The sequence below is a fragment of the Dreissena polymorpha genome, chromosome 10 (assembly GCF_020536995.1).
Source record: "Dreissena polymorpha isolate Duluth1 chromosome 10, UMN_Dpol_1.0, whole genome shotgun sequence".
Taxonomy (NCBI): domain Eukaryota; kingdom Metazoa; phylum Mollusca; class Bivalvia; order Myida; family Dreissenidae; genus Dreissena; species Dreissena polymorpha.
The window spans coordinates 41,638,337-41,649,904 of NC_068364.1; the positions used below are offsets into that span (position 1 = coordinate 41,638,337).

Consider the following 11,568-nt stretch of genomic DNA (forward strand, 5'->3'; position numbering starts at 1 on the left):
AATTCATTTAAATGAGTCATTGACGAACCGTTCATTGGATACATTACAGAAAATAGCTCGGATAACATCAGATACTGCCAATCTTAAAACGTCAAATGAAATCTTGAAGAACATAACTGATACGTTAATTCGGCGTCTACGTCCCCATTTTCCTCAAATTGATCAATCCTGTGACAGCGTAGATAAGAGTGGTGAATATACAATATATCCCGATGCGTTTCCACAGGGCGTGAAAGTTTTTTGTTATTTGGACTCCACGAAAAAGGGATGGATAGTTATACAGAGGAGAAAAGACGGCTCAGTAGATTTCAACCGCAATTGGGCAGATTACAAAGCTGGCTTCGGTGAATTAAGAGGTGAATTCTGGCTAGGCAATGACCATGTCTACCAGCTGACTAAGGACAAACCGAAACAGCTGAGGATTGATATGGAGATGTTCGATGGAACAAAGCGATATGCGCTGTATTCTGAGTTCAATATTTCACCAGAGTTTGAGAAGTATAAGCTCCATCTGTCCGGATACACTGGGGACGCAGGAGACTGTTTATCAACGGCTTGTACTGGTGTTAGTGGTACTCTTCACAACGGTCGGTCGTTTTCAACTTTCGATAGAGATAATGACCTATCAGGTGGTTGTTGTGCATGCGGTTATGGGGCAGGTTGGTGGTTTGATAGGTGTTCCAGTGCACATCTTAACGGTAAATACTTCAAGGAAAAAGATTCCGTGTCTTATTCGGGAGGAATTCACTGGTACACCATCACTCGGTTCAGCACATCTTTAAAATTTGTGCAAATGAGCATGCGCTAAGAATGCACAGTTAGACGTAGATATGAATTGATAAAGTATTTCCACTGGAGCAAAGAAAATGATTGTCATTCGTATTGTATCGATTGTTTTAATGTTTTGATGTACTTATATTGACTTAGGAGTCACCTGTTTAAAACCCTGGCGCATATATAAAGTGCTATACATTTGTATTTCAAGTGAAATTCAAGTATCATGTAAATTTGGTGTGCTACATCTTCAATTGAAGACTTTTTTTAACGCAATAATTTTCAAAAAAGTATTTTTCTAACACGAATGTCTCAAGTGTGAGTAATGATTTATATTTAAAAGTGCACATGCTATCATTTACACCATGCTGTGGACGCTCACGATATAATAATTCATCCCTGATGATCGGACGCTTTTGTACGTAGGTAAGGTATGGTTAAATCTTTTGGTGGAAATTGTGAAACGCGATATATTGCTAATTTATTTGAAGTTCATCATTTTATGTGGGTTATAACACCAGGAAAATAAAAAATAGTTCATAAACAATATGGCTCAAATGAATATTTAGGAACGCAACCGCGAAATCGGCATTTTGCAGGCTACCTAACACACGTGCTTAAAGGGGCCGTCCAGCAGATTTTGGCATGTATTGAAGATTGTCATTAAAGGCTTTAAATGCATCATATTGATAAATTTAAACATTTGAACTAAAAACTCCAGTACAAAAACAAGAATACAATTTAAAAAAGGAAAAAAGTAACCCTCAACAGGGCTCGAACCACTGACCCCTGGAGTCATGGAGTCCAGGAATAAAAAGTCTCCCGCCCAGACCACTCGACCATCCACGCTCATACTTACAGGCGATGTATTTTTTAGCTATATAAGTAATCCTCGTAGTTTCCCAAAATATCTTTTCGCGTCGCACGACGCTTTATCTGTTGGACGGCCCCTTTAAGCAACCGATCGTCGCGGAGGAACGATGTTATCGTGAGCTTGCACATCATGTAGTCAAGTAATCACATATTAAACTTAAAATTGAAATATTGTGTCATTATTGAGATATTGAAGTTGAACAGTGTTGTGTCAGAATAGTCTCCAAGTGCGTTAGAAAAGTCTTTAAGTGTACATACAACTGTAGTGAAGTTTGCGTTGCTACATGCTTCTATTTGTTTTCATATCCAGCAGACGTTTTAAGCCGCGTGAAAAGTATTGCACATATATCGCAAATTGATCTTCACATGTTTTGGTCCTGCTTACTAATTTAATCACTCCTAAAGTGTAGTTAAGTATAGTTACTTTCATCAAGAGGTGTTATTTACGTGTTGAAGACAGATAGACGGACGTCCGGACGGACGGCCGAACGGAAGAATTAAGACCCTTTGGTGCAACATCAACAGGGACTTAAACGTAACAGTCGCCATAAAAATGAATGTTTCAGAAGTACCCAGAGCATGCCGTTGTTGTATTGCAATCTGATAACTGATATATCTTCATTACAATAAACTGTGTTGATGTGTGAATTCCATATCAAGAGTGCAAATATCTGATACACCATTAAGTTCATCTGAGCACGAGGTGCAAATAGTGAGCTTTTGTGTCTTGTTCTGAGAACACTGGGCTTAATGCATGTGCGTAAAGTGTCGTCCCAGATTAGCCTTTGCAGTCCGCACAGGCTAATCAGGGACAACAATTTCCGCTTAAACTAGATTATCGGTAAAACGGGACTTCCTTTAAACGAAAAATACCATAAAAGCGGAAAGTGTCGTGCGACATTTTACGCACATGCATTAAGCCCAATTTTCTCAGAACAAGACTCATTTGTAATCAGTCTGTGTCATCGTTTAGCTCATCATCGCATCTTTTGCATCTAGTGTTGATGGAACTTGGCCAGAATTCTTAACGTGAAAATATCCAGGCTCTGTTCAAATTCTAGGTCAGTAGGTAACATGTAAAAAGTTTGAGAAAAAAACACCCTAAGTGTATGACTCAATCTTAATAAAACTTTGTCAGAAATGTTATATTAAAAATATATAGGCAAAGTTTAAATCTAGATCACATGCGTCTAAAAACTAGGTCACCAGGTCAAATCTGAGAAAACCTTCATTACATATATAAAGGCTCATTTATTTTCAAACTTGATGAGACTTTGACAGAATGTTTTCTTGAAAATATGTAGACCGATTTCGAATCAGGGCTACGTGCGTACGAAAATTATGCCAGCAGGTAATATTTTAGAAAAAACCTTTTTACCACTGAAGTAGCAATCATTATGACCTAATCTCGATTAAACTTAATCACAATTTTCATCATCACAATATGTATCACAAGTTTGAAACTACGTGACCGCCATAAAAAACTAGGTTACTAGGTCAAATCTAACCAGAACCATGTTACCAACATGTATGCCTTAGTCTGTTTAAAATTTGATCAGATTGTTTATCTTAACAATGTCTAGGCCAAGTACAAATCTGGTTGGCATGCATTAAATAATTGGGTCACGAGGTCAAATATGTATCTACTTTAGATGCCATATGTCATCTATACCTTTATGTTGATAAAACTTTGTCAGGGCGCTTAACGTGAGAAAATCTAGACCAAATTTGAACCTGGATCAAGTTTCTCCAACATCTAGGTCATCCGATCAAATCCTAGAAAAAACATTGTAACCTCTCTAGAAGCCAAATGTATGACCTTGAAACATGGTCAGAATATTTCTTTTGACAATATGTAGACCAAGTTCAAATCTCGGCAATATGTGCTTAAAATAAGGTCACCAGGTAAAATCTCAGAAAACCATTATAACCCTTGCAGAAGCCACATGCATGACTCAATCTCGATTAACCCATTTATGCATAGCGTCTAGAAAAAAGGCCTTGGCAAACAGCGTAGACCCAGATGAGACGCCGCATGATGCGGCGTCTCATCAGGGTCTGCGCTGTTTGCTTAAAGGAATTTCTGTAAGAAATATTCTAAATATAGAAATAAGTATATTAGACATCCCTAATTTTGGAAATAAATTGATCCAATTTAGAAGGATGGGAGGGTCTACTAGGTATAAATGGGTTAAACAGGGTAAAATTTGCTGATACATATCAATGCCATGTTTGACTGAGGGTCAAGAGGGGTAAATGATGTACCTTGATAACAGGTGAGCGTTTCAAGGCCATCATTGACATCATGTCTTTACTTTTTATTTAACTTGTATTGGTATATAATCAAATGATATTTGTCCAGACAATAAATATATTTAAGATGATTGAGTTGTTGTTCTCCACTGCAGCTCATGTTTTGTTAAGTTGAAGAATTTCAATGTTGCCACGCTACCTACAAGCGCTGTATCAATGTGTTGTGGTAAACAGGGAATTGAACTCGTATAGTTGCATACACGACGATGAAATATCGCCTGTTTTATCTAATATCATTTTAAAAATATTTTTTGTACTATTGTTGTTTTCCTTGAAATAAAAAAATATTGATACAAATATCACCCAAACCGATCATTCTTAATAAGCACACACGTTCAACACATATATCGGTGATATAGAATTTGCTACAACCATCGCCATTAATCGGATGCGGATATAAGTGCGCTGTGAACTTTAGATCGTAAAAGGTATAGCTAATGTCATCTTTATACTGTAGATACAAGAATTTAATAGTATTTTTCAGCAGTTCATCGGTGTATGAACTGTCTGAAAAGTTACACTGTCTCAGAGTAATATCAAAATAATAATAATAATATAATAATAATAATAATAATAATAATAATAATAATAATAATAATAATAATAATAATAATAATAATAATAATATTATTTATAATAATAATAATGATAATAATAATAATAATAATAATAATAATAATAATAATAATTCTTCTTATTCTTATTAGGGCCCCTTCGAATAAGAGGGGGTATATTGTTTTGCACATGTCGGTCGGTCGGTCTGTCGGTCGGTCGGTTCGTCCGTCGGTCCGTCCTCCAGATGATTTCCGGATGATAACTCAAGAACGCTTACGCCTAGGATCATGAAACTTCATAGGTACATTGATCATGACTGGCAGATTACCCCTATTGATTTTGAGGTCACTAGATCAAAGATCAAGGTCACAGTGACTCGTCCTTGGATGCAGTTTATGACCACATTTGCAGATTATATTATGTACTGGTGAAGTGGGGTCTCCGTCCGTCCACCAGATGGTTTTCGGATGATAACTCAATAACGCTTACGCCTAGGATCATGAAACTTCATAGGTACGTTGATCATGATTGGCAGATGACCCCTATTGATTTTGAGGTCACTAGGTCGAAGGTCAAGGTCACAGTGACTCGTTCTTAGATGCAGTTTAGGACCACATCTGCAGATTATATTATGTACTGAATGAGTATAATGATCGCAGAAATATGTTTTAAAATTATTGCAATGCTACAATTTTTGAGTTACAAAGAAAAAATGGAACGGAACTACTCCAGAATCCAAATTTCTTGTGGAAAAAAAATTAAGCAAGCTAAACCGCAAAAAAACATTACTACTAGTATCGAGGCCAATGAATCGCACGACTACTTTTTCGTAGTTTATTATACAGCGATCAAGCGCCGTGCATTGTTATAAACAATAACACAGATGCCAAACACGATGATGTGATTTCGTTAAATGAGCCCTTTACACTCGCAGAAGTCGAATTTCAAATTCGTAATTTAACAAGTAATAAAATCAGTGGCATAGATAGAATACCAGCTGAGTTTTATAAAAAATCATTAAACAATATTACACCATTCTTATTACATTTTTAATCGAATTTTTGATTTCGGTAATTTTCCTAAAACGTGGGGTCAGAGTATAATATGCCCAATACACAAATCTGGACCTACTCATATTCTTGGAAATTATCGTGGAATCTCTTTAACTAATATAAGGTACACAATATTTGCCGGTACCGGTATATTAAATAAACGTTTATATGAATGGGCGGAAGGAAACAATAAATTTGAAGAATCTCAAACAGGGTTTCGGGCCGGCTATTCAGGTATAGATAATGTTTTTTTTGCCTTCAAGAAAAAATATTTGTCAAAAAGGGGGGTAGATTATATTGCTTATATATAGACTTTAGAAAGGCATTCGATAAAATAAACCAAAATGTAATGTTTCAAGCATTTACCAAAAACGGAATTAAAGGTAAATTTATTAACGTATTAAAAATATGTATAGCTCACTCTATTCCTGTGTTAAAGAACATAATACAACCGACACTCATTCTGCGGCGAAGTATAGAACCAATTGTCAAATTTCTATATCAGAGTTTTTTTCAATGTAATATTTATACCCGTCAGGGTGACAAGACCAGTTCTACCATATTTGCCTTTTCTATAGATGGATTATCAGTTATGCTACGTGAAACAATAGGGTCCGGTATTTTTATTTCAAGTGAAATACCTGACATTTTATGTCTCATGATATTGCTGGATGCGCAGAAACGGCCTTTAGACTTCAACAACAGTTAAACGTTGTTGGTCAATATTGAATGACCACGGGAATGGAGATTAATTTAGATAAACCTGAAATTATTGTTTTTAGAAATGGCGGACCTTTAAGAAATCACGAGCGCTGGGCATATCGGGATTACGAAAATAAATACCACTTCCGCTTATAAATACATGGGATTATTGTTTGCACCGAAATTATCGTGTAACTCGGCGCAAGAAAAACTGAGTTCACAAGCTCAATAAGCAATATTCTCTATTTATAGTTATAAAGGGACTTTTGGAAACTTCCCTATTAAAGAACTCTGTATACTTTTTGATAGCATGGTAAAGCCAATATTGTGTAATGGCTCACAGATATGAAATATGTAAATGCCATTGAAACTGTCCAAAATAAATATTGTAAAAGCATTTTGCATGTAATGATAAATACTAATACCTGTATCGCACTTGACGAATGCTTATCTGTTACATATTTTGTAAATTGCATTAAATATTGGTGTAAACTGTTAATGATGCCTAATAACATCTTTCCTAAACAATGCTATAATATGTTAATATCAATAGATGCTGGGCAACACATGTACAATCTTTAATATTTATATATGGTTTCGGATTCGTCCGGATCTTTCAGGATGTTGGCAACGCAGACTTATTTTTATGTAATTTTCGTCAGCGTATAATTGATTGCGCCACGCAAAATTGGCAGAGTGACATAAACAATTCATCTAGAGATAACCATTATAAGAACTATACAAACTATAAATCTTTACTTAACACCGAAAGATATTTGCAGTTGGAAATTCCGCTAAAATATCAGATAGCCTTTGCCAAGTTTAGATGCTCCAATCACAAATTAACTATTGAAATTGGTTGGCAGTTGCAACTTGCATATAATTTGAGAATTTGTAATTTTTGTTTTAACGAGAAAAAATTATCTATTATTGAGTGTGAATACCACGTGTTTTTTCAATGTAGTAAATATGACGTTGCCGTAGAGAATTTCTATATAACTGGTATATGGGTGGGAATACTGTACATGACTTTTATAATCTGATGAGCAAAACAGATAATGACACACTATTGAAATTGTGTTTGTATGTGTACCATCTTTTGAAAAAAATTGAATAAGCTGATACATTTTAATGTAACATTAACACAATGTAATATGTTGAGATATTGTAGTATTAAGATGATGTGTTCGCAACTACAAAAATGTGTTAAATTTTGTATCAAATACTGTGTATTTGGGCCAACGGCTTTTATTTACTTAATAAACTGAGTTGAGTTGAGTTGAGTTGTGCGTCAGTGTTTGCGTGGTCACACTCCATCCTGCCTTACAAAAACATTTAACAAAATTATGCCTAGTGGACTCTCCCACCCTTCTAAATTGGATCCATTTATATCCCAAAATGAAGGATGTCTAGTATACTTATTTCTATATTTGGAATATTTCCTACAGAAATTCCTTTAAGCAAACAGCGCAGACACTGATGAGACGCCGCATCATGCGGCGTCTCATCAGTGTCTACGCTGTTTGCAAAGGCCTTTTTTTCTAGATGCTAGGCATAAATGGTTAAATATTGCTAACACTATAAGCTATAATACTAGCTGAAATGGCTATGCAAACATTTCCACAACCGTCTTAAAAACAACACGATTTGAAAATTTAATAATACGTTTCGGAAAAACTGAGATGATTTATAAGTATTTTGAAACATTTGGAAATCTATTGAAATGTGTAGGTTTATAATCTTAGCCATTAATCGAATTATGTTTTAAATAATACAGTTAATTAATTACTGTTAATTAAGCAATTAACGTGGCCATTTAGCTAACCTAATGAATCCACCAATAATTATTGAATTATTAAGGTATTAAACCACACTGTCATTTGAGGTGACATTTTTCGACGTTTAAATACCGATTTCTTTTTATTATCAATTTAAAATTTACATAATAATGTACCTAAACTATGTTCCATAATTGCTGAAATTTTAACCCGGTTACAAATTGTGAAATTGTAACTCTGTTAATAAACTATATAAATTGGGCATTGCATTTGAGATGTTAAACTTTTCTCACTGTGTTTACAAACATTGTAATCAAGTCTTAAAACTGTGTTACGCACGCGTGCGAAAGCACTTCTGAGCATTGTAAAATGATGCACTACACAAACACACCCAGTCTAGATATATTTTCAACGTCCTGTAGTGTTTTATCGTGTGCATGGTTACCATGGATAACCACCAGGCAGCTAGTGCGTTCAGCTACAACGAACGTTCGCTGATAACCGATCGTTTCGCATTTAGCCCCTACCATTGAACGATAAAACCGCTCGGCTGTCTGAGAAGCGCTATAAGATCAGAAATGATTAAGGTTAAAATAGTTGGATTTGCAGGAAAAATGTGATCAATGGACATTAATTAATAAACACAGTCAAGAAAAGCAACGCAATCTTCCAAACTCCCACACCAATCAAACAAGACATTCATGCGTCCGTTTCGTTTCATTTCATGTCATCATAGCATGGATTTTAGTCGTTTTACTTATCAGTCGAAAACTTAACAGGTCATGAACATCATAGACTTGTATCTGTCATGCGGGACTATTGACAATTCAAAAAAAGAGACAAAGCTCAATAGCAATATGATGCAATACCATATTTAGAAGAAAACCATAAGCCCTGAGAGCATAGAATGACCGTACTTAAAAACATTCAACTTTATGATTAAATTTTTAATCTGAGCATTGGCTCAAAATATAATCTTTCCAACTGAATAATATACTGAAACAAAGTACTGTTGTTTTTGAGCATGGTTACTATGCGTGTTCAAGTATACAATTCGATAAATGAAAAATCCGCCACATAAAGACACGTACATCAGGGCTCGGATTCACCTACTGATTTTCGCTATGATTTAAAACTCGTCCCAATGTGCTATGAGTCTAAGTGAAGTAAATTTGACAGGGACTCTGGGACACGTTCAACTATCTTACAAAATATTCACAATCACATTTCGAAATGGATAGATAGATCTTAGAGACTTCAAAACACAAACACACAGCAGGTTTTTTTAAATGTTTTGAAGCGAAACATCATCATACCCAAGAGCATTCTATACATAGATTGTGACATCACTACGTTATTGTCAGTAAGACCGGTGTGTACACAATGACCCAAGAGGAGTCGTTATCAAGCATTACAAGGGAATAGGCCGGCGCGAAACAGGCCGTTCCATCAAATGATAAAAGCAATGGAATAGATGATTAACATGTTGATGGTGTTCTTATGTCATCCGTGTCAGCGCACACGCCTTATAGCTATTTTAAACTTCCCTGTTTACACATTTTGATCATTATAAAATCTGACATCAATGTCTTTTACAGTAACAGTAAGGATAGGACTTAACGTTAATATATACAATAAAATGGTCATTAAAATAATATAAAATGAATTTCAAACTTATATTATAGGTTATATTGTCCCCACGTGTTATTCCCCTCTCCTCGTGTTCTTTTACCTTTTGCTTCTACCACCGCGAGTACAATATGAAACTTTTGGTAGTGGTTATTTCCCGAGAAATCTGCTGTTACTAATTCTGCGGCGAATGGAATATCATACTACCGGTATTTCTCAAAGAATACATTCAATTTTCCTCACTGTAAGTCAGAGTTTTTTAAATCGCGGTGGTCGCGGTTTCTGTACAAAAATGGTAAACAACCGCTGTGAAAGGTGAGATTGCACTCGTTCAGTCGCTGATGACCGACTTACACCGAGAGGTAAATTACGGTTTTGAAAAGTTGCAAATGGTATGTTTTGGTATGAAATTGAAGGTATATTTGTGATCAATAAGAAAAAAGCCATTTTTGTGCTCTACTTTTTTCTGTCGATGGTTCCCGGCTTTGAATGTAGGTCATACGATTTGAGCCCAAAATGGCCAACTCCATAGCTGTCAAAACCGGTGTGCCTATTCTAAGGTAAATATTTTGAGTTACAACGTATAGAATTTATTGACATACATTTTTATTCAAAAGATTATGTATTTATCTTTCCAATGATGTATGATGATAAAGTGCCTATACGCTTGATCATGGTAAAAATTGATATCGAACTTCAACTATTTTATATGTAATATAGGAAATTAATTGCGTATGCGTAACCTTTAAGCATATCCGGAATTATTTATCGTCTGCAAAAAAAGACATAATGGAGGCTTATAAGCAGGCTGTTTTTGAAAAAATCTATGGAAGATGTCATTTGGACCCAGTTAAAAGTTAGCCGTTTTCTTTCTTTGCAAACTAAACTAATCCTATTTAACACCATTTGTTTTTTGTAATCATACAAAATTGGACTTGCTTTTTGCTATTTATTGATGCATAAAAACACAAGGCAGCAAATGTATGTATGTATTTCTGTATGTATTTCTTTTGACCTTGCGGTCAAGGATAACCCATGAAAGTGCAAGCACTTATTTCCAATGGGGTCCTTTGGTTTTTGCTGAAGAGACAGCACGCAGAAGAGAAAGTATTGAGATACAAGGAATCCGGGTGCGATACCCTAGCTCTTTGCGAATAGATCCCTTGGTTCTTTTACGTGCTCAGTGTATAGCACCGATACACACGAGAATTACCTGGGTTTCATACCAGTACATATCTAGTTGGGTGGGAAACACTTGAAGCATTTCTGAAATTTCCAGTGCCCCGGCCAGGAATTGAACCAGGGACCTCTGGAATGGTAGACCAGTGTGTTACCACTAGACCACCGCACCAACATAATGACAACATATGTAACTCGTCGGCATTTTAAAATACATGTCAGATGCAATAATTACTTAAATATGTAGAAAACGTATTATTTTAATTAAAAAACTGAAATATCAATCACTGTGATTTACGAACAATTTATATGCGATAATTGGAGATAATTTTGCCGACTTTGATTATAAAATTAACGGTTTTTAAGTAGACAAATAAAAAAGTTAAAACCAGAATTAATATGACTATTTAATATATATGATAATTATATTCAGCATAACTATTCAATGATAATAAAACATATTGTATGGCCTTTCTGGTATACCATGAGGACTTTTTCATTCACTTATGCGGCCTATTTGTGCGGTCTTTTTCGGAAGGCCTTCTTGGTAAACGGCCTTGAAAACGCACAAGGAAAAATGTATGCTTACTTATTTAGTTTCTTTCAGAACAAAATATTCATACGATAAAACTAAATACCTATCGCCGTATCGGAGCGTTGCTAAAATTCCTTTCTAAACGGCCTTGAAAACGCACGAGGAAAAAATTTATGCA

General features: G+C 35.3%; 1 protein-coding gene across 1 annotated transcript in view; it reads left to right on the top strand.

The window, feature by feature from the left end:
* LOC127849070 (fibroleukin-like) overlaps positions 1-4,028 on the top strand; it is a 14,399-nt gene extending 10,371 nt beyond the window's left edge. Inside the window, exon 2 of the mRNA XM_052381794.1 lies at positions 1-4,028. This exon is cut by the window's left edge and continues 37 nt beyond it. Within this exon, the coding sequence (XP_052237754.1) occupies positions 1-808 (808 nt within the window). The 3' untranslated portion in view covers positions 809-4,028.
* Positions 4,029-11,568: the final 7,540 nt, after the last annotated feature.